Source organism: Sodiomyces alcalophilus (genome assembly GCF_042370955.1).
Source record: "Sodiomyces alcalophilus JCM 7366 unplaced genomic scaffold ACRALscaffold_8, whole genome shotgun sequence".
Lineage (NCBI taxonomy): Eukaryota > Fungi > Ascomycota > Sordariomycetes > Glomerellales > Plectosphaerellaceae > Sodiomyces > Sodiomyces alcalophilus.
The window spans coordinates 709894-737480 of NW_027263539.1; the positions used below are offsets into that span (position 1 = coordinate 709894).

The 27587-nt window shown below is 55.2% G+C and overlaps 10 protein-coding genes across 10 annotated transcripts; 5 read left to right on the forward strand and 5 right to left on the reverse strand.

Annotated features, from left to right (window-relative positions):
- Positions 1 to 356: 356 nt before the first annotated feature.
- Positions 357 to 1023, forward strand: ACRALDRAFT_212933 (uncharacterized protein; the record flags this gene model as incomplete). Its single annotated transcript, XM_071023974.1, has 5 exons — positions 357 to 368; positions 414 to 497; positions 566 to 890; positions 930 to 964; positions 988 to 1023. The coding sequence occupies 5 exons, from the start codon at positions 357 to 359 to the stop codon at positions 1021 to 1023; spliced, it is 492 nt and encodes a 163-aa protein (XP_070871567.1).
- ACRALDRAFT_2055108 (uncharacterized protein) lies at positions 557 to 5216 on the reverse strand (the record flags this gene model as incomplete). The annotated part of the gene is made up of 2 exons (XM_071021731.1): positions 557 to 3125; positions 3522 to 5216. 2 exons carry the CDS (start codon positions 5214 to 5216, stop codon positions 1230 to 1232), a joined length of 3591 nt encoding a protein of 1196 aa, XP_070871568.1. The 3' UTR covers positions 557 to 1229.
- A 1976-nt stretch (positions 5217 to 7192) lies between these two features.
- ACRALDRAFT_2061065 (uncharacterized protein) lies at positions 7193 to 7925 on the forward strand. The gene is made up of 2 exons (XM_071021954.1): positions 7193 to 7375; positions 7433 to 7925. The coding sequence occupies exons 1-2, from the start codon at positions 7267 to 7269 to the stop codon at positions 7612 to 7614; spliced, it is 291 nt and encodes a 96-aa protein (XP_070871569.1). The 5' UTR covers positions 7193 to 7266; the 3' UTR covers positions 7615 to 7925.
- Positions 7926 to 12573: 4648 nt separating this feature from the next.
- Positions 12574 to 14940, forward strand: ACRALDRAFT_2029750 (uncharacterized protein; the record flags this gene model as incomplete). Its single annotated transcript, XM_071020613.1, has 1 exon — positions 12574 to 14940. The coding sequence occupies one exon, from the start codon at positions 12574 to 12576 to the stop codon at positions 14938 to 14940; it is 2367 nt and encodes a 788-aa protein (XP_070871570.1).
- An 875-nt stretch (positions 14941 to 15815) lies between these two features.
- Positions 15816 to 17728, reverse strand: ACRALDRAFT_1083254 (uncharacterized protein). The gene is made up of 3 exons (XM_071019423.1): positions 17328 to 17728; positions 16416 to 17248; positions 15816 to 16358 (listed from the first exon to the last, which is right to left on the reverse strand). The coding sequence occupies exons 1-3, from the start codon at positions 17555 to 17557 to the stop codon at positions 16129 to 16131; spliced, it is 1293 nt and encodes a 430-aa protein (XP_070871571.1). The 5' UTR covers positions 17558 to 17728; the 3' UTR covers positions 15816 to 16128.
- A 1413-nt stretch (positions 17729 to 19141) lies between these two features.
- On the reverse strand, positions 19142 to 20450 carry ACRALDRAFT_2112015 (uncharacterized protein; the record flags this gene model as incomplete). Its single annotated transcript, XM_071023556.1, has 3 exons — positions 19142 to 19279; positions 19359 to 19939; positions 20042 to 20450. The coding sequence occupies 3 exons, from the start codon at positions 20448 to 20450 to the stop codon at positions 19142 to 19144; spliced, it is 1128 nt and encodes a 375-aa protein (XP_070871572.1).
- Positions 20451 to 21385: 935 nt separating this feature from the next.
- On the reverse strand, positions 21386 to 22016 carry ACRALDRAFT_212937 (uncharacterized protein; the record flags this gene model as incomplete). The annotated part of the gene is made up of 2 exons (XM_071023975.1): positions 21386 to 21820; positions 21942 to 22016. The coding sequence occupies 2 exons, from the start codon at positions 22014 to 22016 to the stop codon at positions 21386 to 21388; spliced, it is 510 nt and encodes a 169-aa protein (XP_070871573.1).
- Positions 22017 to 22129: 113 nt separating this feature from the next.
- Positions 22130 to 22981, forward strand: ACRALDRAFT_212938 (uncharacterized protein; the record flags this gene model as incomplete). The annotated part of the gene is made up of 7 exons (XM_071023976.1): positions 22130 to 22204; positions 22274 to 22334; positions 22448 to 22473; positions 22508 to 22580; positions 22611 to 22710; positions 22740 to 22895; positions 22939 to 22981. 7 exons carry the CDS (start codon positions 22130 to 22132, stop codon positions 22979 to 22981), a joined length of 534 nt encoding a protein of 177 aa, XP_070871574.1.
- An 88-nt stretch (positions 22982 to 23069) lies between these two features.
- Positions 23070 to 25160, reverse strand: ACRALDRAFT_2127102 (uncharacterized protein). The gene has a single exon (XM_071023930.1). The coding sequence runs from the start codon at positions 25065 to 25067 to the stop codon at positions 23154 to 23156; it is 1914 nt and encodes a 637-aa protein (XP_070871575.1). The 5' UTR covers positions 25068 to 25160; the 3' UTR covers positions 23070 to 23153.
- A 272-nt stretch (positions 25161 to 25432) lies between these two features.
- Positions 25433 to 27467, forward strand: ACRALDRAFT_2140746 (uncharacterized protein). The gene has a single exon (XM_071024171.1). It carries the CDS (start codon positions 25494 to 25496, stop codon positions 27321 to 27323), a length of 1830 nt encoding a protein of 609 aa, XP_070871576.1. The 5' UTR covers positions 25433 to 25493; the 3' UTR covers positions 27324 to 27467.
- Positions 27468 to 27587: the final 120 nt, after the last annotated feature.

Sequence of the window (27587 nt, forward strand, 5' to 3'; positions counted from 1 at the left end):
CCCTTGCGTCTGGATGAGAAGGAAGCTGTAGTACTGACACCAGCAGCAAGAACGGTGGTCGCCGAAGCCGTAGTCGTGGGAGTATATCCTGTGATTGCCAATCTTTTACGGTAGGCAATCAAACTAACCGCTTCTGGCTGCGGTATTGAAGAAAAAGTCGATGCGGATGTTCCTTGGCTGCTTCTTGGTCTTCCCGTCGGTGCAAGATACGTTCGACGACTGGTGATCAGATGAACGAGGCGCACTCGTAGACCGGACTTCAATATAGGTGATATGTTGCGCAAGACGTGTACTGTGAAGCTCGGGGCCGGCATATATCACGGAAATCCCTGGTTTGGATGTTATACACGATGTAGATGGTTGTAAATGTGAGATTGAGAAGGCGGGATATAAGAGTCGCTGAAATTGACCAGGCGGCTGAGGCAGAAAAGTGGGTCTCCAGGAGGAGTACTGAGCACCTTCACCGAATGATTCACACACACCGTGACTCGATACAGGTACCTTATGTAATATAGTACTAATCCGCACAACCGTATACAGTGTGACGAACACACAACTCTTGAAGGCCTTGGAATTTGTAGGGAACCAAAGACTTGTAAAGTCTCTACAGAAGCTCAACTTCACTAACGAAGTACGTCTCAGCAGACATCCGCAAAGATACGGGACAGGACACCAGAACATGGTATACATTAGAGCTGTAATCATTCCCAGCCAACTCGCCGTCTCTCTTCCCAAGTGGCTCCCCCAGGGAATTTACCGACTCGACTCCCAGCTTCTCCCCCGACAAGTCCAACGTAACGCCGACAGCGCATCTCTACTCCCAGCCGTTTTCACCTTCACCCCTGCCTCCCCACTCGCATATCGCTTTTCCACGTGGTATGTGGTTATTGGTAGATAAACATTCCGTCGCTGAATCCCTGCCGTCCGAGACGATGGCTCTCATGCGGGAAATATGCAAAAGGCCGTCCATCATGTTCGTCATGGTAGTCCAAGTGCAATGCGGTGGCCATGAGGGAGCATTAGACGAAGATGAAAAAAAAAAAGATAAAAGAAAAGAAATAGAAAAGAGCGTGAAAAAAAGGCCCTATACGAACGAGAACATGCCAGGTAATGACAAACAAAAGACAACGCCCTGCGTAAGAAAGGACAACTCTATTGATACATTTCAGTCATGTCGTGTGGGGTCGACGTTCATAAAAGAAGAATGAAAAAAAAAAAAAAAAGTCCCATCATCTGTAGCCACCAGCTTGTGCCGCGGCTGATGTGCTCGTCAAGTGGCTCTCGCGGTTGGGCCGGCGCAACAGGCTTGCCGTCCGCGTCAGCAATGAGCTTTGTCGCTGTCCCCGATCCTCCGGCAGCTTATCGGTAACGTTGTTGGTGTCGCGGTCGGCGGTTGACCGTTCGAGATATCGTCGCCCGCCGAGAGCCGAAGGTGTGGCCAGCCGTGACGAGTTGAGCATCGTCGATCCGACCCTTCTTCGAGGAAGCGCCGAAGAGGCGAGGGGTGAGCCCTCCATCGTCGAACTCGGGGATAGGTAGTTGTGGGAGACGGCCCGAGGGGATGCCAATTCCGTGCCGGCCCGCGATGGCGCACGCATTCGATGCTCCTCTTCGTCCCCTTCGTTGGTGTTTCGTCGCTCGCGCAGCAGAGACGTCTTGCGACCATCCTCCGGCTCTTCTGTTCCGGCCCGTCGCGTCCTGAGGAGCATCGTGGACCGACGGCCCTCTTCAGGCTCCTCGGTTGCCGCTCGGCGTGTGCGACCGATGAACAGGGACGACTTGCGCGTGACACCAGACGGTGTCTCCGTCGCCGCCGCCGCTACCGCCGAAGGACCCGTGGTATTCACGAGACGAGTCGCCGGAAGGGCGCTCGCATTGAGCAGCGAGTTTCTCCTCTCTTCGAGCTTGGACAGTGCGCGCGGACTAGGCACGCTGTTCTGCCCAGGCGCGCTGGATTCGTTCGTCACACTGTTCCTTCGCTGATGCGTCGCCGCCAGACCAGGGAAATTCTTTGTCAATGTCGGCGTCGTCGGACCGTCTCTCAGAGGCGTGCTGCTGTTGGCCTGGACAATCACTGCTCTGGTCTGCGACGGTGCAGAAGCCTCCTCGGTGAGAGCTAGCGCGAGTTCGGTCAGGCTCCGGCAGATAGCCTCTGCCCGGCGCCGAAGCTGTCGATCTGTCAATGTACTTCCCACACCGATGGCGCTCGCCCCGCTCGAAATTGGCCCCGGCTGGCCCGCCGTTCCCATCATGGCTACCAGAGCAGTCGCATCCGATGCTGCCGTCTCGAGGGCTTTGGACACCTCGTGGCTCAACAGCAGTTTACTCCGATGTACAGCGGACTGTAGCACTGGCTGTTGCTGCGAGTCCCGTTGTGAGGACGTGGTGCTACTCGCGTCACCGTACGCTGTCGCGGCGTGTCCCGAAACGCGCTTGGGCGACGTGGATACAGTGGTGTTGGTGGCTGTGGGTGGCCGTTCGTCCAGCACTTTGTGGATGGCGGCGCTCGATGTCGAAGGCAACTTGCCAGTCAGCTCTAGCCGGTGGATTCGCGATTTCAGGTCGTCCAACTCATCCCATACAGTGGACGGCGCGGCAGTTGACGCTGTCGATTCGGTTCCTTCTAGTCCGTGGCCACCGTCATGGTGCAGGTCTTGACGATGCAGTTCAGTTGTGCGAGTCGCCAGAGGAGACGAATTGTAGATGCGGGGGTGGCCATAAGGTAAGTGATTCTGTTTGTAAGCGGAGCTGCGGTAACCGCCACCGCTGTCTGTTATGGAAGTACGCCTCCGAGCGTACGAGGAAGTTTCTGTTGTTACCTCTTGCTGGGCGAGAGACCTGGGTGTGATAGGAGATGACCGGTAGCTCGTAGTCGACACCCTGGACACGCGGGTCTCTTCAGCAGGGTGACTCGACGCAGCCTTCTCTCTCAACATGCCACGGTAAGGTAAGCCTCGGACCACGATTTCACTCGCGGTGTCATCGTCAGCCGGTCGAGATCGTGCGTGCGCGGTTTCCTGCTGATCCGATAGACGACGGGTAACGCGAGACGGGGAAGTTGGCTGGTGGGAAGATGGTACAGCTACGGAGAGGGGTCGGCGATGAGTTGCTTGGGTGATCCGAGACTGGTCATACGTCAGTCAGTTCCAAGCCATGCACAACGCGAAGTCGGCAAAAAGAATGCTCCACTCAGGCCATCACAGCAAGTATAAAAATGGGGCAAAACGAAATTGCACGAGTCGTGGAAACTGGTAGTATTACGGCAGGGAGAAAATAATAATGTGAACGAGGGACAACTGGAGAGATGGTGATCGGAGACGGGCCGAGAACCAACGGCGCGAGGCACAAAGATGGACCAGGTGCGCACGGCCTCCACGACAAGAGCCAAATCAACTTGAAACGGGGACGGACCAAACGAAGGATTGGGATGGACCAGGGTCCGCAAAGGGACGACGGAGGGAGTCGGAGAACGCAGGGGACAAAAAAAAAAGAAAAAGAGAGAAAAACAAAGCTCCACTTACAATTGCAGGATTCCCGTCGTCAACAGAAGCACGGGTGGAAAACCCACGGTCCGTTCGCCGACGAGCGCCTTCCTCTCTAGCAATCTTCATAAACACGTCACCGGTTGTGTCGTCGCCGTCCATGGAGATGTTCCGTCGTGCGGAGGCTGGCGGACTCCTCTGTGACGTGTCGTCGTCGGGTTGGCCCTCGAGGGCTCGCAGGGTGCGATCGCGCTGGTGGTAATCGGCATTAGAGTAATCATCGCCGGAGGAATCCCCGGCATGAATCGAGGGAGAAATCATTTCGAAACTGGCGCTGCGGCGGGATCCAGACGAGCGAAATGATCGGATCGGCGCAACGCGGACGGATGCCGTGGGCGCACTGGTCCCGGGTGCTCGGAAAGAGAGGGGCGGCCGTGAGCGAACGGGCTGGCGCCTTTCATCGGTCGTCAGGCTTTGGTGGTGTTGCAGGGACTTGGGCAGGATGAGCTCCCGTTGGCCCTGAGCCCACTCCTTCGTTTTGTGCTCGCTGACAGACAGCTGTGTCGCTTGCAGCGCCTCGATACGGTGGGAGCCAGACGTTCCTGTCGTCCGCCTGTACTGGTGCCTGGAACCAATGGTTGCCCGGGCGCTGTCGCCGTCGAGCGATTTGTGCGCTGCGTGTGGCCTGGGAGCGCTGGGAGCGGCGCCGCCAACGGGCGAATCGGGAAACGAGGCAGGTCGCGTAGTAACGGCCGCAAAAGTTGAGTCGGCAGCAGAAGTAGCAGCAGCAGCAGCACCCGTGGGTCTGGTCGACGATGCCTCGGAGGTCAGGGCTTGAGATCGAGGGCTCGCGCGGGGCGGTGGAGGCAGTTCCGTGCGATCGTCCAAGTCGGAAAGATCTCCTGTGGGTGGTCGAGGATTGGTCGAGGGATGCGGCAGATGGTCAGGATGAGACGTCGGCGGGGGTTGATGATGATGTGTTGTCGAGGTTGCTGCGCGGGGTGGACTAGGCCTTCCCACTTTTGTTGTCGCAGTCGTGGTACGAATCGACTTGGTATTATTCTCCCGTGGGTCAGAGGGCGGGTCGTTGTAGGTATTTTTGGGGCTTCCATCACCTAATATGTCACTCGTGGAGTGGCTGGAATTGGGGCTGCTGCGTGTGTGGCTTGATGCGCTGTCATGGGCGCCCGGACCACCAATAGCAGAAGTACCTTGACCCACTGCTACCGGCATGGAACGCGACGGACACTCCAGCAAGTCAACGCTCACTGGCTGCTGCTGGTCCTGCTGCTGCGAGTTCGGGTTGGGCTCCTCCAATCCCGAAGCCATGTCGAATGCACCACTTCCGCCTGTTTGAGGTGCTACGAGGTTAGAGATGTCGGCGGGGTAGTTGCTAGGGAACGGAGGGAATTGTAGCTGTCGATGGTGGTTGGGTAGAGATGGCAACGATAGCGCCTGTTGCTTTTGTAGATCGGCGAAGCGAAAGGCAGGAAGCTTGGATGAGTTGTGGTTCTGGCGATGCGCATGGTAAAGTTCCGGTTCGGGCGAGTGAGAAGATGCGGAGGAGGCGGATGGAGTGTTATCGGCGTATACAGACAACTCACCGACTCCCTCCCCAGTCGATGACGAAGTGAACGGCACGGTCGGTAGAGGGTCTTGTGGACTGAGATGGAACACTGCGTCGGTATTGCCCTGGTTGTATCTCGCTTCCAAGCTGGTGATTGTTGTTCGCATTGTCTCCTGGACGTCCTTATCCTGGAATCTCTCTGTACCGTCGCACTGAAGAGAAGGAAGCAAGGTCAGTAGCAGGAAGCCATGTAACAGTCCATGCGGGAAGCCGTCTCCGCCCCAGTGATGTTTTTTGCGCCGACACTTGCCTCTTCAGGGGATCCCCGCAGAAATCCCGCCGTTCCCGGTGTTTTGAGACAACAGACGCGTGAATGGGCTGGTACGGAGTCTTTTCTTTTTTCCACGTTCCCGGTAAAGAACGGATGGGGAAACACGTCGTTGTCTTGACTTTTGCTGAATTATTTCCAAAGCTGGTAATTAAGTGGTAGAGGAGGGTAGAGTGGTCTCCGATCGGTCGCGACGGTACTCGGTCGTTGTTAAGAGGAGGGTATTCGACTTGAGTTTGTATTAGTGGGTGACAGGAGAATTGAAGGCTAATCCAAGGGCAACGAAGCCGCGGAGAGCCAGAAAAGAAGAGCGCGAGCGTGGTGGTACGCGGGAATGCGTGCGTGCGTGCGTGCGTGCAGTGATGCGGTTGAAGGAGAGGATAGAAGTAGAGAGCGTCGAGTGCCGTTGCGTTGTCGGTCGAATACGCTGTACGAATGGAAAAATACCTAGTGGCGTCAAAAGAGGGACTTAGAGTGGTATCATGACCGACTCGGTGCCATAATAGCGCCAGGTTCTGGACGAAGGGGAAGGCCGAGATGGGACTCGCAAACCCAACCCAGACAGCCTGGAGGAGAAAGGGTAGAGTCGACAAATTCGGGCAATCGAGGAAGAAGAAAGGCCTGGGAAGAGAAGCTGGTTCGACTTGCCCCGGGCATCCTCGAGTCGTAGCTGGCGAGGTAACTGCACGGCACGGTTTCGTTGGTAGCTCTGGAGGTCTTTCCTCAGGGGCTTGTCCGAAAGCGGAAGACCAGGTTGTGCTTGGCTAAAGCTAGGAGTGACTTCCTCCACCACCCACCGCACTAGCCTCCCGTTGGATTAGTGCCTAAACCACGTTGAGAAAGTACACGTCGTGCCTCTAATGTTACCGTCGGTGGGTGCGTTTGAACCACTGTCACAAAGACCTCAAGCTTCTCAATGGAAAGGAAACCGACAAGCCCACATATACAGCGTATCCGTAGGGCATTACTGGGAGACGGTCGGCATATAACGTACGTATCCATCTATGATGCTACCTTGACGCTGGCTGCCACTTGATGAGATCTGATTTCTGAGATGCAGTACCTGATACAGTGCTGATATCCGTACTACCTACCAGTAAAAGGTCCCGGGGCATGGTTGGATTACGAGTGTTTTGCAATCCAGCGAGTTGATGGCTATGGCAGAAGCCTGACCTGTTTGCCCTCAGACACACACGACCAGGTCCATGAGGGCAGTCCGTAGAGATCGCGGTCTGCGGGTGTACATATTGTTGGAATGTACGATGGATGTTTCTATGCAGACGCAAGCACACAGCACACGTACAAGGTACATACACAATTCAGCTCAATCGCAATGAGGACGACCTGGATGTAAAAGGCCCCGCCAGCAAGCAGCGTGGCAGCTAGTGGCGTGGTTGCACTAACAATCCTTGCGACCTACGAATAAGGGTTTCGTCCAATACCAGACAGACTGCGCGTGCTGAATTGAACTTGGTCGTTCGCATCCAGGGAGAGACGGACACGGACGACAAGATATGGAGAAGATGGAGAAATATAATATGCAAGACATTAAACCCCAGCATTGAGAAATGAATACAACGTACGTTGTAAAAAAGAAAAGGAAAAACAAGAACAGCAAGGTTCATGGGCGACGAAGACCTACGAGTTTGCACTTTCCCAGGGTTGTCCCTTCTCGGCTATTCCATCAATGACGGGTCTTTTCCGAGAACGGCAGGGTTCCTTGTCCGCCGCCAACGACTGAAGCGGGAAGTTCCCTGACCTTATTCAAGCTCCCCAGCCCCCTCAAATGTTTCCTCGGTTGCCTGTGGGGGGGTTCTGGGGGTTCTGCCACTATCGTCTCCTCGCCTTTTTAATCTGATCTGCACGTCCCTCGGCGGACCGTCTCAGGAATGGGACCTGGCAGGGCCTGCACGGCCGGTACTGTTGTCGTCCCAGCACCAAAAATGATTACATTGTACCGTTGTAGCTATGGATATGCAGGCACACTGCCCCTTTCCGGTGCGTTGCAGCGAGCAGCGGGTGACAGTTCTAACCAGACTGACAAGACTTGGACAGCTCGAGAGGTGCTAGAGCGACATATGGACGTTCAGCAAACGACGACGTTGCCCGTCTTTCTAATGCAGAACGCCAAACTGCATGAGGAGCATACCTATGACGAAAAAGGTCGCAGTAGATATCAGTGTCAAGTCGAAAAGGGGACGGACGCGAGTGACGTCCACGCAGGAATGATGACCTGACTTGCCTGGAACACCACACCTGTGCATCCAACAACTTCTCCCGCTCGAGGTGTTGGCTGGCTGTTGCTTTCCATCATTTCTTACATTGTTGTACTTGGCACCTCTATCTCCACTGTCCATCCTGCCAACAGAGCCTCTACCCTGGAGGAGTGCGCAGCATGTGCAACTGCAAGCGAAGTATATCATGGGTAATACAGTCCCGGTGCTCCGTACAGAGTTCGGGCGGGATCCCGGTCTGTTCCGCTATTCTTCCATGTTGGACTTCCCCTTTTTTGATGTTGGTCCCCAAAGACAGGCATTGCAAATATGACCCAACCCACTGGCATTCTCCAGCGGAATCCTAGCCCAAAAGAGACGGTCAACAATCCCAGCGATATCGAATGTTCTCTAAAACTGGGAGCAATGGAATGTTCCAAAGCTGTTTCCTATTTTGTTCGATGGCGCGAACAAAGACGTGACCGGGCTGTTGACGGCTCTAATCGTATAGGCATCCGGCGCGAGCTCTACTACCTAAGATAGGTAGCAAAGGCACCCCAGCACATGAACGACCGTCTGCCGCGCCAGGTCAGCTATCCGCTCACATTTCGTGCTTGGAGCAAGAGAATCTACCAACCATCCAGCTCCATCTGCCCAAGGCGAGCCCGGTATCATTCGTCATATCCAGTAGCCTCATGGTCAATACCAAAGATTCTTAGTTGCCTTGCGTCGAGTTCATGTTCTCTTCAGCCCGGACTGGCCGCCTTGAACTCTTTTTTTTTTTTTCTACTGGACACCTGATTGTTCCGAGTAGGCGTCTTCAGGTCGACGGCATCCTACCTGCAAGAGATATGCTTGCGTCACCACTGTCTTGCCATAGAGTGATCGAGCAAATACAAGCAGTGAAGCACACGAAGATAACCCGGGAGGTCGTGGATTCTTAACATCTGAAAGTCGAGCGCGAAACTTAGGCTCTGATCCGGCGTTCAGTGGTCGTTGGCGGCGGCCTGATAATTATTGTCCTTGCCCCCATCACGCCGGCCTCCGCATATTGGACCAGCAACTTCGGATGGGGTTTGAGGCCGGATAATGATCTTAATCCATGTTTACGGCGTCGGATGCAGAGCCCCAGATTTCCAATACGCCGCGCAGACTTATTTTAGGGCCGGAATAATTTCGAAGCGTTATCCGGTCACTACCTATTTGCTGATTGGAGTTGAGGTAAACGTCGCCTCGAGTACCAGCTAGATATTTAGCATGGCAGGATGACAGGCGAGGACAAACAGGGATGACAGCGGCGAATGAGATGCCGGCAACATGACAGTGTGCATGCTCTGTTTAGCAAGAGGTCGAAATGTGAGTTACTGGAGATGGGCCGCCATTTCATGATCCATAGCTTGGGTTCTCGGACCAATGCGGCAAATACATCCATTAGCTATGGACCGTGATGCCTCGCACCCGGAGGATCAAGTGACAATATACCTAATACCCCGGATTAGTACCGAAGGTCCTGGATTATCAGCAAGACGGCTATCCAGTACTATTAGTCACGTCATATTGTACGAAGTACAGTACCCACGTACGTTGTATATCAGTTGATAACGAAATTGGACGGGGAGATTATTTGGGATGCAAACTCCGTTCTGCCCGATTAAGGTTCTTACGTTATACGGGCCAAGGATGCAACGGGCCCAAGTTGGTCTCATGCTTGGCTCGATCTGCATTCGTCAAAAGAAGGCATCCTGAAAAACTTGGGGTCATTGATTCGTGCCCGCTGCTTGGATGTATCGCTCGCCAGATTGTAACATTATTATCAGTCGGCTTAGGTATATACACCGCATATTATACCTACCTATACGTTATACATGAAAAGAGAAAAACTTCGTACAATATAGCGATACCGGCAATCCGGGTGGTTAATATTTACGGAGTGCTAAAATAGTTCTGGGATCCCCTAATTTCGGCTGAATAAGGAAACATGTGCGAGAGAGTGCGGCACTCTGAAGGGAAAAGTACTTCGTACTTGAGATGCGGTTCAGGAGGACCAGCTGAGGTAAGTAAGTGGTCCAGAAAGTTTCAGCGGTCAGCCTAGCCCGGTGTTTCACAATCTGCCAAGACGACGAAAACCCCAGTCGATTAGCGTCCTGCTAATTTCCGGGCTCGCCACGAGGTTCGAGGATGAACCCCCGAGCGTAGAGCCCGTGCGGGCTGGGTATCGTCATCTCATCTGCCAGTGGCAGGACTGTCAGAGCGATTCTTCTCGGGGTCGATGAAAACCATGCGGCCCAGTCGAATACAACGTACATACTTGGGTAGGGAAAGTTTCTCGTGGGGATTCAGGGTGTCATCGGACCTCAGCAGCATTGGACAGGACGACATGCAGGCTGGTGGTCGGCGGTAATTCCAGCCCTCACGACATGCAATACATATGTACAATGTATTTTGTGGTGGACAATCTAGCCTTGACGCTGTTCTAATTACGGCATTCGTAGCTTCGAAGAGATAGACTGTGGCCGCCCGTTACAGAAGGCGTGGAGATTTCCGTACTTCGTACGTTGTGTGTACGTCGTATTCAACATTCCGCCCCAAGGCCAGGCCGCCGGCCTGACCTGCAAAGTATGTACGAAAAGGAAGAGCCGCGCACAATTAAGCGCGGTAACGAAGACCATGGACGAGTACGAAAGTACGAATAATTGATGGATCGATCCAGGACCTCCAGTCCAGTCAACCCCTCGCTTCCTTGTTCTCCGAGGCCCGAACGAATCAGGCACTTTCCAGGCGACAAAGCGCGGCTGCTCTGATTAACGGGCAAGAAGCGCCTATCCGTGGTGCTATACTAAGAGCACGGAAATAAAAACGGGAAGAGGATGTGGTGATTAACCAGTCTTTGATTTCGCAATCTTGTAAGATTCCGGACAGTTCTGATTCCAGTATAGGTAGAATATGTACTGTATTCGCGTCGAGAATCGCGTTATCCAAGATTACGAGCAACACTGATCTGCATTCTTCTGTCCCAACACTCAATTAGCTAAGAATCACCCATCTTGCAACCCATTCTCTTCGGTACTGAGGCTCAGTGAGGGTTCGTGCCCTGTTTGGACATGAGCAGCGAGAAACAAAGTGGTTGGACAGATGCGCCGACCCATGTTCCCCCAGCGGCTGAAGAGCAGGATTGACTGGACTTGACCAAGAGGAGTAGGTACAGTACAGTACCTACATTTTATGTACCCTCCGTTGTAAGGAGAATGAACCCCCCATTCCCAGTTACCCCTGTCGCCCCATTTATACAGGTGCTCTCATTGGTTTGTTATTGGCGCCCGCTGTGACCGTGTTTGGGGACCTAAACTCTATTAATAGCCCCTGGCGCATGCTTTGCATATGGTGTCACAGAGGCTGGTAAGGCGGCACCAATTCATAGATGCCCCGTATCGAGAGGGGAGCTGACCATTCAGCGTTACAGAACTCGGCAACGCCCACTCTGCGCCCCACCGTTGTCGGTGGTCCCAGTTAACGCTCACTCGACCTCTTCAGGCCAGGCCCGTCCGTTTACTCCACGGTAGGTACGTTGTATTCAGCTCACGATCATTGACAAACACTTCATTCCTCGACTTGCCCAGAAACGCTTAGTGAAGTTTTTGAGATGTAGTCAGTACTGCCACACGCCTGTTGAAGCAGAATTGTTGCTAGCCCATCCTCTGCCTAAAGAAATTGCGAACTACAGTCGTATTCATGTATGTAGCACCTGAAGCGGAAGATCTTACATTATACAAATCAAGGGTCGGTCGCACGCAGCAACACCCCTGGACCAATGCGTATTATTATACATACGTTGTACGTTGTATACCTCGCGTAGTTACTCCGTATTCGCAGTCGAAATAAACCCCCCTTCGCCACTTCAACCCCCTTGTTATTCCCCAGTCCCAAGTCCCAAGCCCCAAGACCCACGGCCAGCCAATCATCAGCAACAATTCAGCACCCCCCTTAGCCCTGTAGTCTTGCACATTGGAAGTACTTCGTACATGTGCTACGTACTGCTCATGAGCCGGAATTCCCGTACCCAGGTACCAATTGTTGGTCGTCTTCGCTCGCTGTCACCGTCACTAACGGCACTTCGCCGCCGTCTGCCTCTTTCCTTTCTCTCCCTCTTCCTCTTCCTCCGCCCTCTTCTTTTTCTTCTCTTTTGCATCCACCAACCCATCGTCGCCCATAGTCAACCCTACCCTTCTCTATCACCCTCCTTCGCTTCTTCTCCTTGTCCTTAATCACCCAGACATACGCCCACACTCCTTCGCTTCCGCTCCTCCTCCGGCCATGGGTCTGTCATTGTAACGATCGCGTCTTTCCGTCGTTCCATGTTGACCGTGCCTGGGTCGATCTGAATTCACCGTTCTCAAAGCCTTGTTTCTCGTCTTGTCTTCATCTTTTTTCATCTTTTCTATTTTCTACCGATTTTCCTCTTCAGTGGCCTAATCGATCGTGGACGAAGCCATCTGTCTTCACCACGAGACCTCTACTGCAAGAGACCCGACAAATCGAACCTGTTCTTACTGGGCGGTGTTTTACTTCTCAACAATAGGAACGACCAGGAGGAAGAAACAACATCACAAGGGACATAGAAGGGAACGGAGGCTGAGGAGAGGAAAGGATATTGGACGACCCTGGGCCAAAACACACACACACGACACTCACCGAGCGCGCGACAGGATTCAGCAGCGCTGTCCACCACACAAATCGAACATCGACTTCCGTCTTTCGCACTTTATTTACTCACTTTTGCGACTATTCTATCTACAACGTCCTCTCTTGAGCTCAAGCCACCCTTGGACAACAATTTCTACATCGTTCGTCTCTCCACGGTCGAAGTTCAAGCCCACTCACCCCCCCTCGATACGCACGGGGAAGATGCCGTCCACCGCAGCAAGACGGCTGTATGAAGATCAGATCCCGTCTTTCATGACAGTATTTGATCTTGACGCTGAAATCATGGCCGACCAAGACACCGTTACGCTGGTAAACCCCAAGCTGGCCGAGCTGGGCGCTTCGTATGCCTCGCTGCAGAAGCCGCTCCCGGCGCACCATTTCCGGGCGGCCACGATCAACCCCGATCCGCTACACAAGCATAACGACAGCACATCCACGCAAGCTTCAGAATCCGCCGAGTCTTCACCTACCACTACTCTCTCCACAACCGACTCTTCTCCTCTATCCGACCCTTCACCATCGTCCTCGCCGGACTCCCCGATCAAGCTGATACCACTCTCCTCCTTTCCAGGCACGTCTTTTGGTGCCCTCTCGCCCTTGAATTCCCTCACCATTCCCGAAAACTCGTGCGTTACGAGCAATGGCCGACCCATGACTTCGCCGGCGCCGCGGCGTCCCAAGAACATGAAGGGCCTGTCAATACAACCGCCCTGCCTCAATACAGCGGTTACGAATACGAGGACCATGACGTCGGAGCCCGCATCCCCGGCTTTCATCAAGCCGACAATCCATGCCATGAGGCGAAAACCGAGCCAATTGAGCCTCAAGACAAGCTCATCCGACCTCATGGCGAAGACGACTTTGGAGGTACCAGGCACACCGGCGCTGCCTCCCATTCTCCAGCGACGGGCTCTTAAACACTCCACGTCGTCGCCGCACATGTTGTCGGGCCTGAAATCGGCCGCCCACGGTCCGGTCGGCGGCATGACCTTTCCTAAAGTCCTGGAGCGGAATGAGTCTGGTCTGTCCGAGGTCCTGCGGCCAACCAAGACTGGCGTGGCCGCTTCCTTTGGGTCGGCCATCACCGAAGAAATGTCGCCCATCCGAACACAACTCGCCAATCGTGCGGCGATTGATTCCGAGCCGTACCATGAGCAGGAGCACAACGAGGATCAGAAGTCACCTGGCTACCCGGAGGGCCCCCTTGCCATTTACGACAGCGACGTCTTTCTTTACTCGGAGCCCACGGCGGAGGAGGCGGCTAGGTTTGATGTAGTGATTAATGTGGCTCGCGAGGTCAACAACCCGTTTGACAACATTCGCCCTGTGGAGCAAGTGGCTTCAGACGATAGCCGCATCCCGGATACTGCTGTCACGACCGCCAGCTTCGCAACCGCATTCGAATTCCCGCCGACAGAAGGGGACCAAGCAGCCGAGACACCAACGACGCCAAGAGCCCCGGTATTTCCATTGAGACGGCCCGAGTACATGCACATACCTTGGGATCATAACACGGACATCGCGCCGGATCTGATGGGCCTCTGTGAGACGATTGAAGCGCGGACGAAGGAAGGCAAGACGGTTCTGGTCCATTGCCAACAAGGCGCCAGTCGATCAGCCAGTCTGATTATTGCCTACGGGCTGTATCGAAACCCGGACCTGAGCGTCAATGACGCATACTACGCGGCGCAGGCCAAGAGCAGGTGGATCAGTCCCAACATGAAACTCATGTACTGTTTGCAAGACTTTCAGAAACAGGTGGCCAAACGGAAATCACTTTCGTCTTCCTACCGACCGCGTTCAGGGCGCAGTCCATCCAAGCACCGTCTGACGCTTTCCGCGGATGCCATTGAGCTGCCAGCCAAGGAGCCCCGAACAGCCCCTCTCCCGGATGACAGCGAGGGCACATACAGGAACGGCAGTCCGTCTGCCCATGACGGCCCCGGTCGAGCCAGAGGGTACTCGACCCCTGGAAGCCAGCCTATTTCACCTGGGCCCTCGTCAGCCCCGTCGAGTTTTGCGTGGTCAGAAAAGGAGTCCGGCCAGAACCCGACCATGCCTGCACAGTTTGATCTAGATCGGCTCCTCCCGCGCAACGTACCGGATCCGCCCCAGTTGAGGCCGCCCGATGCAAGCCCGTGCGAACCTCTGGGCTTCACTTTTATTTTCCCCGACATCAAGTCCTCCGCGCCTTGCGAGCTGAAAGTCCCGGAACCCAGCTACTCGACGAAACCGCCGCCGTCGCCAGGGTTTGGCGCCCACCGATTCGGCTCCCCTGGCGGCTTAGGATTTTCCAGCCTCAACCTCGAGGCCCCCCCTTCAGAGCGCCGCCAAGTGGGCGAACGGTCTGAAGTGGTGGAGCGTGAGGTATCGATGGTGGGTGCCTATCCGGATGACGCCGCTCTCATGTCTCCGAGAGCGGAGACGATGACCCATAACCCGTTGCGCGAGCCATGTACCGAGGTCGCCGGCATGCATTTCGTGGAGGTGCCGCCTACGCCTGGGGATAGCCTATTCTCACCTCGCGAGACCATGTTCCCCCGAGACCCGTTTGCCCCCTTTGGACGACCACCGCAGTTTGCGGATCCTCGAAGTCCCCCCACGACGGGCGAAACACCCATTGTCCGATCCATTGACGAAATTCTATAATTACTTTACACGACTAGGAGCAGCCAAAAACGGCATCCGCTCGCCCGGGGATAGTGAAGTTCCCGCTGACTACGGGCTCCCCTTTTCCTCCGCCCGTACCGTTACATTTTCATTTGTCAAAAATTTTGTCCGTACTATTCATTCGACATTTTGCGGCGCCATGTTTGGCACATCAGAAGCCCCCTGCGAGTGATGAAATATCGGCGGTTTGGTGGTCGGTTGACCCGGCGTACCAAAGACCGAGCACTATGCATTCTATCCAATGTATAATCCATCAGCACACGGACAGGAACAATATATGAGGAATGGGTGGAATGGGAGTCCGATGGATGGACTCAGGCAGTTACGGAACAGAGGGGAGAGGCGCCACAAGGCGAAGACGCGTCTATTGAGGACGCAGGGCCTTGACAGTGCCCGCAAGCCTCGGCCACTCGCCTTGGCTCTTCAGTCTTTTACTCTCGCTTCAGGATTCCTTTGTTTTTTGTTATTGTTTTGTGACAAGAGGAGTACAGGGAAAGCAACTGCCGCGCTTTGCGGGAGCAGATACCCTAGAATCATGCATGGGATGGAGCAGGATAGCGGGCGACGGGGGATATTGATACCACGCTCTCCACCCACGCCGCGAGGGATGAATGATTCCAACTGTTTATGCAAAGGCGAAGGAAGGGAAAAGGAGTTGTGAATGTAAGAGCAGGGAGTTGACCATGTTTGATAGCAAGGAGTAGATTTGAGCGGTCAAAAGATTTCAGCACCTAGACCTACATTATGCAGTGCTCTGCTCTCTCTGTCTCTGTACGACCACTGCCACGTCCTCGTTCCCGAGGCATGGACCGGAAATGGAACTCGGTGCCCTCTCGAAAGACGTATAATTTAGACACAGATTCTAAGGGGCGGATGAAGAGAATACCTCCGAGTTGGACGCCTTGCCAGAGAGGTAGCTATGGATTCTTTCTTGGATCGTATCATCTATTTTCTATGAACCTGCACTCATGTCCGTTCTTTCTATTTATATATTGTCCAAGAAGGCAATAATATTGCCCACGATAAACACCCAAACGCCATTCAATGCAACTAAAGTCAGTGGATCGGGAGACCAACCCGACGACACCACCGCCCTCCATCTTGCCGTCTCGCATCCGCCCTGTCGACGTTTCTCCTGGGCTGTATATTCTACTCTACTCTACTCTACTACTGTGCCTTTTCCGACATGGCCTTGGCGGCGGCAACCTTCTTCTGCTTCTCAACAGTAGCGATTCGGGCCTCGGCGCCAATGGCACCAAAGACGAGCCCGACGCCGAGCCATTGCATGCCCGTGAGGCGGTGGCCAAAGGCGAAGACGGAGAGGGCCATGGTGACCATCTTGCGGGTGACGGTGACTGTGACCAGGACGACCGAGGAGAAGGTTGCAAGCGTGTAGACTGGGAGGGTGGTTAGCCGGTTGGAAGAAAGCAAAAAAGAGAAAAAGAAGAACTCACAAATAAACACCTGGCCGATGGCACCGCACGTCGCAAAACCGAGAACATCAAACCAGACCTGGGGATTGCGACCCATGAACGCGAGGGCGCTGGCTAGCTCGCCGGTGCTGCCTGCGACATCCATGCCGAGCCACTCGCCGACGGGCAAGCGGACGAGCCAGGGGCTCAGGAGCAGGTAGAGGGAGGTGACGGCGCTGCTGACGAGGTTGTTGGCGCACATCATCTGGGGCCCCGTGTACCCCTTGAAGGTGGAGAAGATGTAGTCCTGCGTGGTGTTTGTGAGGCCGTCGAAGAGCAGGTTGACGCCGAGCAGGAGCAGGCCCCAGGGCAGGTTCGCGTCCGGGTTGGCGGCGGTCTTGCGGCTCTTCTTGGCGGAGCCCGTGTGCAGCGTGAAGACGGCGACGCCGAGCGTCACGGCGGCCACGACGAGGTACTTGTACACCGGGTAGCGGCGGCCGAAGAGCGTGGTGTGCAGCAGCATGACGGGGAGGAGCTTGCACGACTTGGCCAGGAGGTAGGTGATGTAGTCGATGTGGGCGAGGGATGCGTAGCCAAAGGGCGACGCGAGCGACGAGGTGACGGAGACGAGGATGAGCGGGAGCACCATGCGCCGGGACGGGAAGATGGGCGGCAGCGATTGTAGAGTGCTGCTGCTGCCGCCGGTGGCAGTTGTGTTGCGCGAGGCGCTCCAGCAGAGGTAGAGGAACCCCGTGACGGCGGCGAAGAGGGACTGGATCGTGTTCAGGAAGACGGGGTATTGGAAGACTTCGGGGTCGTCAGCGGGTCCGTACGGTGTCGTTGTGAGCTTCTCTTGGAGGTAGCCCCAGGTCACACTGCGTGTCAAAAAAAGTCCCGTGTTAGTTTAAAGAGAAAGGCGGAGGAGGAGAGGAGAGAGGGAGGGGGAAAACATACAAGGAGGCGTAGATGCCGGTCACCGCGACCAGAAGCTTCAATGCGACCGCATGGTGGGTTTCGATCTGGACAGGCGTGCTCCGAGTTGGCTCGGGAGCTGCGACAACCTTGCCATTCGGTACTGGCTTGGAAACGACAGCGTCCCTGTTACGAACAAGGCCATCTTGTTTGCTGAAGTACTCGGACGATGTCTCCCGTCGGATCGGGGTCGCTTGCTTGGAACGCGCCATGGTTTGTCGCGAGGAGGGAGGAGGGGCAGGGTGGATGTAGATGATCAGGACGAAAATGCAAGTAGTAGTAGCAGAAGAGCACCAATTGGGTATCAGCCTGTTTCCATAACTGAAATAAAAGGATCTCTGGTAAACAAAAAAAGAAGAAAGAAGCTCTAGTAGGAGGAAAAGTGAAGTGTTGGGGACAGACAACGTTAATCAGTGTGTTCGTTTTTGATAAAGTGATTCAACAAGGTATTAGGAAAGTACCGGTACAACGTATTTCGCGAGATGACAGTTGGCTTCATCACCGTGTCCCCCCACTAATCCGACCTTGGGGGCGCAGGGTCCTTCCGGAGCCAGCATTCCGTCTCCCAACAGCCACAATAGACCTGCCCGGATGTGGGGTCTTCCGTAAGCTCCGGCGCCGGACAACCCTACATACATAAGATATGTACTGAGTACGTACTCTAACCAACACCACCAAAAAAAAAGCGAGGCTTTTACGACGTATAAAAGGGCTACCGTGCCACCGTGTCTCTGTCAAACAATCTTCGAGGTATCAACATCATCACATCACGCATAATTCAACACTCCAGGCTACTAGTTTCTACATCATCAATCCATTTCACTTGCCCGCGCTCAAATATTTTGCATTTTCATTGCCTAATAGCTAGATACCATAATCTAGACATTAGTCGGGGCAAAGTTGGAACAATGTTTCGACCGGGTTGCAATCCGCCACACCGAATCCTTGTCGAATTGGGAGTATTGAGCCGAGCGCTTGAGAAAGGTCATTGGCCGACTTGAACTTGAGAGCTTGTAGGATGGTCGAGGAGAAGGCGGTGTAGAAGATGGAAGGCGTGCCGAAGAGGTAGAGAATGTGTGACAAATGTTGGAGGGGGGGTTGAGACTAGAGATGCATCGGGCGGGCGGGTTCCAAGGGTGTCAATTATCGGTGTAAGAGCAAGGTACGGTTTGCATGATCGTGTCCCAGATACATCGGGCAAGGTAGGAAGGATGTGGTGATTGTGCATCAAAAACCCCCCCTTCTGCCCGACCTCGAGACACAAGCGGCTTGCATAATAGCGGCCAGCTTGATATGGACTCGTGCCGTGGTACCGTGTTGCCTTTGCGCGCGCGCCTCGGGTGATGGGAACAATGGCGTATTGGCCGTCGCGGTGACTACCAGGAAGAGGATGATCGAGAGGGGTACAATTTCGTCGTGAAACCGCCTGCCCAGTGCGCCAACGGGGAAACTGGGGCGAAATGGAATAAGGAATAGAAGACAGAAAAAGAGGAAAATATGAGAGCCTCGGTGGGATGGGGAAGTGAGAGTTCGGCTTAGGATATCATATGAGGTTTTTTTTGTTTTTGTTGTTGTGGCGAGGGGCAATAAAGCATCGTGAGCGTCGTGTGGGTTCCCGCACTTCCCTTAGCCGAAGATGACGGGTCTCGCGGCAAATCAGGCCTGGGCGATGCCCCCAGCGGAGGGTTACCAGAACCCAACCTGAATAGAAAGAATCCAGAGAATACACGTATGTGTGCGTGTCGGAGGTCACATCCGTGCGTGTGCAAGGAAACAGTCGTCGGAAAGAGGCACGCCTACTCGGGAGATTGCGCCTGGCTTCGACGCATCTTCTCGGCCTCTAGATTCTCGTACAGGAGGAACAAGGCCGTCTCATTCGCCTTGGCTGTTCCCATGATGGTAAACATCCTCTCTCCCGTCTCGTCGTGTGGGGCCTAGTACCGAGTCAGTCAAACGCATACTTATTGGGGTTCGTTTGCCCGGAACCACAAGCAAAAACGACACTTTACTAACCTTGGCGATGGAGATGCGAGCGCCCGACGTCTTGCGAATCTCACTGATCTTGCTTCCGGCACGACCAATGATGCAGCCAACCATGTCGGCGGGAATGCTGATGTTTTGCGTCTGAATCTCCTCACCGTTCTCGTCGTGGGTGGGAGGGCCACGGCTGGCTGCGTCGGAGTCTGAGCGACGGTTGTATTGGCGCGAACCACCGTTGCTGAAATCGGCGCCGTTGCCTGTCCGTAGCACTCGAGGGCTGCCGTAGTCCTGGTTCCGGCCGCCAGCAGCACCGTACCCGGCGTTGGCACCGCCCAGAGGCGAACCACCCGTCTGTGTGCGGACGACGGGGTTGTACAGCACAGTGCCAGTGCCGCGCTGCCAATCATCGACGAGGCACTTGCAAATCTCCCAGATAGCCGCCCTGATGCCGTCCGGTGAACCCTGTACCTCAACAACCCTCTCCGTTGATTGGGGCAGCATTTCCTTTTGCGCAACCATACGGACGCCCGACACATCTTGAATATGCTTGATCTTCAGGCCTTGGCGACCAATAATGGTGCCCATCTGGTTGTGCGAGATGAGGAGTTTAATTGCTGCATCCGAGTTAGCAAAGAACTGAAGTTTTGACGTGGTGGGGTAAGAAGAAGAGAAAAAGGAGGGGGGCGGCGCGGGGAAGGGAATGCTCAAAGACGTACGGTGCGTTCCCGTGTTTTGAACGACGCCTCCCATGCCCACAGTGGGCGCGCCCTCGAGAAGGGCCTGCGCGACGATGGCATAGGCGCGGGAGATGGCCTCGCAGCCACCAGTGATGGTCAAGACGCGGTCGTGGACGCCCTGGACGACCTTGCTGACGCCGGCCTTGACGCCCGTCTCGTCCCTGAGGTCGGCGACGTTCTTGCCAGCTTTTCCAATGATGACACCGGCTTCCTTGGAGGAGACAAGGGCTCGAAGGGTGAGTTGCGTTTGGGCGTATTCCTCGTCGGTCTTGGGAGCGGGCTCGCCGTCAGGGCCAAGTCTGGGCTCGCCGTCGTCGATTTTGAGATGATCCATGCTGCCGAGCATGTCACCACCATTGGGTGGCAGACTATCCTGAGAAGCGGACATGATGGCGGTTGGGTGAAAGGATGGTGGAATGAAGTTGGCGGAGATGGAGCGGAAAATGAGGACTAGGTTGGTAGATAGGGAGGATCGCAAACGGACGATTGATGCGACTGGCCACCGGGGTTAATCAGTCAAAGCAGTTGCGCGGGCCTTCCAAGAGACATCTGTTAGCGGTGTGACGTAGAGGCAGGAGTGTGGGCAATGGAAAGCTTCCAGGCGCAATGAACGAAACGATGAGAAGATAAAGATAGGCGTTCACATTGAATTTCAGGACGCAATAACAGGTGGGGGAAGAAAAGATGTATTGGTCGCAAATAGACCATAGATGGAGTAGAGATAAAACAAAAGATAGCGCGCGGCGGGAAACGACAAAAAAAGGCAAGGTGATGGAATGGAAATGATCGTGTCGGGAAAACAATGTGGGACTCGCTTAAGATGATTATACATACAGTTGTCAGTATTGGGCGTGGCAGCGTTTTTGCCAACCAGTTGGTCGCTGGAGCTGCGGTGAAGGAAGCGGGCGGGGGGTGGGTGAGATGACTTGGGTGTCCCTATTTTCTTTTTTTAAGGAAACGGCGCACCGATGTGGTGGTGGTGAATTTTTTTTTCTTGCTTGGCGAGTTGGATTGTCGTACTGTTGTTTGCGGGGTTGGGGAGAGCGGCGTGTGGTGCTAAGATCCCAAGGTGGGAAGTTTTGGTGTCCCGGGTGGGTTTCGTCGGGGTCAATCAACGAACAACTGGGAACCAAAATGGGACCAGTTAACGCTGAAAGAGGTGTAAGGACGGTTCCTATTTGGGTTGGAAGGCCAGCCAAGGTAGGTAAAGTAGGTCGTCCTGGAAAGGAAGCGTGAGCTGCAGGATCTGCCAGCCAAGGTCTCGGGCTCGGTAGATGCAGGCTGGGAAACCAGAAACTTTGTGACGTCTAAATGACACGCCGTTCAGACAAGCAATCCCTTGCGAGGTAGAAATCTGAAGCCCTGCGATAAGAATCTAGGAAGAGCCCAGACACGCGACGCGGCGCAGGGGAGGGGTTGGGAGGAGAAAGAAGGGGGGGAAGGCGATACGTGGGGAGGGGGAAGAGAGCGGTCGCGAAGACGCGATGGATAAGGTGGAGGCGAATCGGTAAGTGGTGAAGGGGAGGAAGGGCGAGAAAAAGGTGAGAGTGGGATGGGGAAGATGATGGGAGATGACGGACGGATTGTAAAGGTGAGAGAGGGGGAGGGGGGGAAAGGAGGAGAAGAGAAGAGATGAGATGAGGTGATGGAGCGGATGTTGTTGATGGAATGGATGAAAAATGGAAGCTGTGCTCTGAAATGTCCTGGGCTTGTTGTAATTATCGGCGAACCGGCAGAGGACCCTGGGGCCAGCGGGACCTGAGTGGCCAAGTGTGGGTCTGAAAACATGACCTTTTCTGGAAGTAGCGACCTTGTACACCGTAATAATACGGTAATAACACCGTAAATACAAAGCCATCGTCGCCCAAGCCATTTACACAGCTTTCAGTACATCTTCGGTACCTATGCAGATAGGTCGTCGCAAGAGAAGAGCGAAACTTTTCCGAATACCCATTCGTACCTAAGTAGTAGCTAAGAGCTTTATTTGTCGGAAAAATAGAGCTGAATTTCTTCAGAGTTGTACCTCAGTGCTTGCCCTAGGTACCTTACAGTACAGTATCGTATCATATGCTTTTCAGGCACACCTGTCGGATCATCGCGGGGGGAGGGAAGGGGCAAGTTCAAAGCTTAGTTGCACCTGCTGTGTGTTTACAAATAAATGATGAGTAGTAGGTTTCGAAATATACTCCGTGCGTCCGACTTGCATCGTAGGAGCGGTCCCACCACGCCACTGCATCTCCAGATTGCTACCTCGTGAAGACGGGTGCTGGACGTGCCTAGCCGTAAGGCCGGTATGTATCTAATAAGTACAGTAGTGGGTTGTAACTTTATACTTTTGACTATCCGGTGCTTTCTGTACCTATCGTGTGGCAAATTTCTTTCTAGGAAGCTTCGACCGTCGTTACCATGTGGTATGTACCTAGGTAGATGGGACTCGTTTGGCAGAATTTCAGGCACAACGTAGGCTCATTTGGTATGGGCAATGATTTGTTGCCGTCCCGGTGTCTGGCGTCTGGCGGTGAGAGCACGAGTGTTCTTTGTCATGAAGCCTCCTTCTGTCGCTGTTTCATCCGGCTGCAGACGAGCAAGAAGAGGCATCACCCAACTAACGTCCTCGACCAAATTACGGCATTCTCCAGGGCAATTGCGTAGGCACGCAGCACACAAACAGACACAGCAAACATGCGCGCTTCCACGTCCCCAGGGCTCTCTTCTCCGCCCTTCTTCTCCCTCCCTTGGGTTGCGAAGTGCCTTGTCGACGTATTTGGCTGGTAGCTTCTTCGAACCGGGCGAACACCAGAGAACTGTCCGGCGACCCAACAGTCGGGTTTTTGTGGCTCCTCCTATTCTTCGCGGCCATGGTGCGATCATGGCAGCATCCCTCTACCCATCCAGTCCATTGGCACTTCTTCAGCCTGAGCACCCAGGAAGACTAAAATAAATCTTGACAGCCCAGGTGATCCCACTTGTTTGCGCATAAGCTTCAGATAGGATGCCCTTTACACGAACATGTATCTAGCCCAAGAGATAGAGCTTGCCCAGTCCTGTCATATTGTCACCCAAAGGCATCTCGCTACGCCCATCCCTGTTCTCACCTCTGCCGCAGCTCCTTTTCATGCTGCAACCAAAAGTTTTTGCAGGCCCTGTGACCCCAGTGTTCCACCCACCACTCCCCAAAACTGTCTTCCACCTCGAAATCCACCTTGCCGACGCGCTCGTCCCGCTTCAGTCCACAGACGAGGCATGCCTTGGGCGCAGTGGGTACCACCTTGGCCGTGGTCACCGCCATGGTCTCCGTTAGTTCGGGCACTCGGAGGGGCCGCCCCTCCGCAGTGCCCTTGCCACCGGATATCGCCGCATTGGCCGCTGCGACCGCCGACCGGAGCCGACCGACGTTCTCGCGCCAGGCGGCCACGACGTCTGTGGCCTCGCGGTCCTCGCGGGCCGCCTGGGCGCGGTCCACTCCTGCGAGCTTCATGCCCTTGGCGCCCGCGGCGGAGATGGCCATACCCTGGACGAGAAACTTGTCGCGGTGCCAGCGGAGCTTGCGACCGGCGATTATGCGGGCGGCGACTGTGGCTAGGAGCAGGAACGCACGGAGGAAGGCGACGGTGTTGGGGTCGGAGGCGACGCGGGTCTTGAGGGAGGCGGTCTGCGTGGCAAGGGGCTTGAAGAGGGAGGTGTTGGCCTCACTGAAGAGTTCGGGGAATATGGAGAGGAGGATGGAGGGCGGTGGAATGTTGGTGGGAGGTGGGGTATCGTCGTCCATGTCCTGCATTCTAGGCGCTGAAGGGGCGGTTGAGGCTTGCGGCGAATCGACGGCATCCCAGTCCCAGTTCTCTGGAGGTTTCTCCGAGTCGACATCGCTAGATTTACGCAGGTCGCTCTCCGGTGGCAAGTCCTGGAAAGCCGGCCAGTCATCGTCGAATCCGGCATCACCTTTATCCTCATATTTCTGCTCGGGTGTCTTTGTGGAGGACTGGCCGAAGGACGGCCACGCCGTAACAGGGGTAGGAGTTTTTTCCCCTTTTCCCACCGCCCCTCTGGGGAAATTGGGAGAAGACGGCGTCTTGAGCGCCAAACCCGGGTACGGATTTCGTTCTGAGAACGACGGGGACTTGGGTGCGGAGGGCTGCGTAGTGGAGGAAAAGGGAGTCGAGGGGGTAGATGCAATAGTGAGGGACGAAAGGCGAGCGCTGGCCTTCTTGGGCTGCGTTGGCTGTGGTGTGGGCGCCTCGTCTAAAGACAGGAGGTCTAAAGAGGGCAGCGACGAGGTAGCGGCTGGAGGAGGGTGCGGTGGAAGATCGTGTTGGGATTCGCTGTTTGGTCTATCGTCGGCCGTCTCAAAATCGCCAAAGTCATCCTCGTCAACCACATCCTGGTCAAAATCATCTGCATCGAAGAGAACATTGGGGTCCGATTGACGTTGGCGCTTGGGCTGGGTCCCTCGAGAGGCTTGAGCAGCGGGACGGGAGACGGGAGACCCTGACATTGGCTCTTGCTTCGTAGACACGCCGCCAATATCGACCAGGTTACTGGTCATGAGATTGATGGTCGACCCAGGCACGATGCGTGTCGGTGAATGCGACGACGTGCTTGCTATTGTTGCGTCTTTCAAAATAGCAGTTTCCACTGTTGACTTGGGCACCGGTTCCGCCACCTCGAAATCTCCCCATCCGTCGTCATCGTCCTCTACTTCAACGCCTATACTCGCCCGCGCGGCTTGTTCATTCTTCCCGGGCGAGGTTCCGGCAAAGGATGTAAAGTCACCCCAGGCATCATCATTGCTGCTCGACTTTAGTTGTGCCGTCGGGATCCCAGACTGTGCTGGTTGAGGCACGATATTGGCCGTGGTAGAGAAGCTTGAGTCCCAGATGCCGCTGCTCGAGAACCCAGGTTGTCCCGTGGCAGACTGCTGCTGATCAGGCTGAGGCTGAGACGGCGGCGATTCGGACGTGGGCTTCTTGTAGAAGCTGTCCAACTCGGCTAGGAGATCCGCACTCATGACCTCTGGGCTTGGAGGGGCAGCATGCTACATGCACTAGTTGGTCGCGACTGTAATCGGTCGGGAAGCTGAAACACGAGTCGGTCACCCGTGTTTTAGAGGGACTTTGGAGGGGACATGACGTTCCACGAATGAGCAACTTGGGAGTGAAGTGAAAAGGATCGCAGAATCGCAGAAGTAAAGGTACTTTGTACACAGTGTCTTTTTCCGTCCGTGACACTAGGTACTTTAGTACTTGTTGCGTACGTAACGGCTTGCTTCCTAACGGCTTCGCCTTCGTCCGTGCTCCGTGGCAACGGAAAATTTCCAGTCTCCAATCTTCTACTTTTGCACCTACTTTATACCAATACTATTTTGTGTTTTACATCTTGCCATCCCGTTATAGACGTCCTCTGTACCCTTTTCCCATCATAGCGACACGAGAGAATGGCGCCCCGAACTATGGGATTGCTATGTCCATTCTGTCGACTGGCAACAAGACCTTCGACAGCGCCGACCTCCCTGCAACCCATCACCCAGCGATTCGCATCACAATATGCGCGGACCAAAGCACCGCGTATGGTTCTGTCCGATCGCAAGCACGTTGCACGCCCCTCGAAAGATGGGACTCGAAAGCCACCTCGGCGACTCGTCGAGGGCCCCTTTGGCGGAATGAATCAGACCCAATTCAGAGGACGACCCGAGCCATCGAGACGACCCGCCACCAAGTCAAGGTCTTCGACTACCGGGTCCTCCAAGCCGGACAAGAGCGACAGGCCCCATAAGAACGAGCGCGCCGGGTTCAAGGCCCTCAAGATGCAACGGTCATTGACAGACATTTCGTATCACAAGAGGTCGCAAATCAAGGACGAGATGCTGTCGTACGAGTCGTTTGACCAGTTCGACCTGCTCCCGTCGGTCAAAACGGGTCTCTACGAGGATCTGCTAAAGGGTATGGTGAACGTCAAGCCCACGCCGGTCCAGAGATTAGCAATCCCCGCGATTCTGGGCCAGCCCAGCCGTTTCACGCCGCACTCCGACGGCAGGCACGAGTTCCTTCTCGCCGCCGAGACCGGGTCGGGGAAGACGCTGGCGTACTTGCTCCCCGCCATCCATGCGCTCAAACTCGCCGAGGCGAAAGATCCTGATATCCAAGCATACAAGAAGCGGGTGGAGGAAGAACGGGCAAAGGAGAAGGACGGCCGGGTGAAATCCAAGTTTGACGAGCCCCATCCCACCATGGCGAGGCCCAAGGTCGTCGTCCTCGTGCCTTCTGCCGAGCTGGTAGACCAGGTCGGTGCCGTTGCCAAGCGACTGTCGCACGCCGTAAAGTTCAGGTCCGAGAAGCTGTCCGGCAAGCAAAACGCCGAAGTCATCGAGCGCAACATCTACTCGCCGCGGGGCGTGGACGTGATCGTCTCGACGCCGCAGCTGCTGGCTTCCATCGCCGACTCGGACCCCAACGTCCTCTCGCGCGTGAGCCACCTCATCATCGACGAGGCCGACTCGCTCTTCGACCGCAGCTTTGCGCCCTTGACCATCGACATTGTCAACAAGGCCCTCCCCTCCGTCGAAAAGTTCGTCTGCTGCTCCGCCACCATCCCGCGCGGGCTGGACAAGTTCCTGGCGAACCAGTTCCCCGACATGGTCCGCATCACCACCCCGAATCTCCACGCCGTCCCGCGCCGCGTGCAGCTGGGCGTCATCGACGTCTCGAAGGATCCCTACCGCGACAACAAAGACCTGGCCGCCGCGGACGCCATCTACACCATCGGGCGCGAGTCCTCCAAACACGAAGGGCTCGAGGACGGCGAGGTGGACGTGCGCCGCGTGCTCGTCTTCGTCAACGAGCGCGAGAGCGTGCAGCCCCTGGCCGAATACCTCCAGTCCAAGGGCATTGATGCCATCGCTCTCCACCGCGACACCGCTGCCGAGCGGCAGACGGCCATGCTTGCCTCCTTCACCACGGCGGAGCCCATGACCATGGCCGCGCCGCCCGCGCAAGAGGAGCCGGGCAGCAAGGGAAGACGCCGGCTCTCCAACGTCAAAGTCATCGTGGCCACGGATCTTGCTTCGCGCGGCATCGACACGCTTGCCGTTCGCCATGTCATCCTGTACGACGTCCCCCACACCACCATCGACTTTATCCACCGGCTGGGCCGCGCGGGCCGCATGGGCAGGCGTGGCAGGGGCATTGTTCTCGCCGGGAGAAAGGATCGGAAAGATGTCATTGCCGAGGTGAAGCGCGCCATGTTCATGGGACAGGCGCTGATCTGAGTCGCGACGGTCTGCCGTTGGGCCATCCAATGTATCATCATCCAGTGTAAGAATTCAGAAACGCACATGTAAAAGACTTGTACATCATATAATGTATAGACCTAATAGAAAGGATACCCAACTTGTCTCTAAGAGGGGAGGATGACTATATGGCTGGTCTCGCAACTTTGACACCGTCCAGCGTGATTCTGCAACCGTAAACACCGCGATTTAGTCAGTTGCTCACTTTAGCCACGGTAGAACAATGTCGATTCCTCAATGGGA

What these genes read in the sequence shown, in the direction of transcription:
- ACRALDRAFT_2140746 (XM_071024171.1), top strand. Translation starts at nt 25,494, where the DNA reads ATGGCGCCCCGAACTATGGGATTGCTATGTCCATTCTGTCGACTGGCA.
- ACRALDRAFT_2061065 (XM_071021954.1), top strand. Translation starts at nt 7,267, where the DNA reads ATGGGACCTGGCAGGGCCTGCACGGCCGGTACTGTTGTCGTCCCAGCA. An exon ending in AGGCACACTGCCCCTTTCCG is followed by an intron (nt 7,376 to 7,432) that starts GTGCGTTGCAGC and finishes AGACTTGGACAG; the next exon opens with CTCGAGAGGTGCTAGAGCGA.
- ACRALDRAFT_2127102 (XM_071023930.1), bottom strand. Translation starts at nt 25,067, where the DNA reads ATGAGTGCGGATCTCCTAGCCGAGTTGGACAGCTTCTACAAGAAGCCC.
- ACRALDRAFT_1083254 (XM_071019423.1), bottom strand. Translation starts at nt 17,557, where the DNA reads ATGGCGCGTTCCAAGCAAGCGACCCCGATCCGACGGGAGACATCGTCC. An exon ending in ACCGGCATCTACGCCTCCTT is followed by an intron (nt 17,249 to 17,327) that starts GTATGTTTTCCC and finishes TTTGACACGCAG; the next exon opens with TGTGACCTGGGGCTACCTCC. An exon ending in CATCGGCCAGGTGTTTATTT is followed by an intron (nt 16,359 to 16,415) that starts GTGAGTTCTTCT and finishes CCACCCTCCCAG; the next exon opens with TCTACACGCTTGCAACCTTC.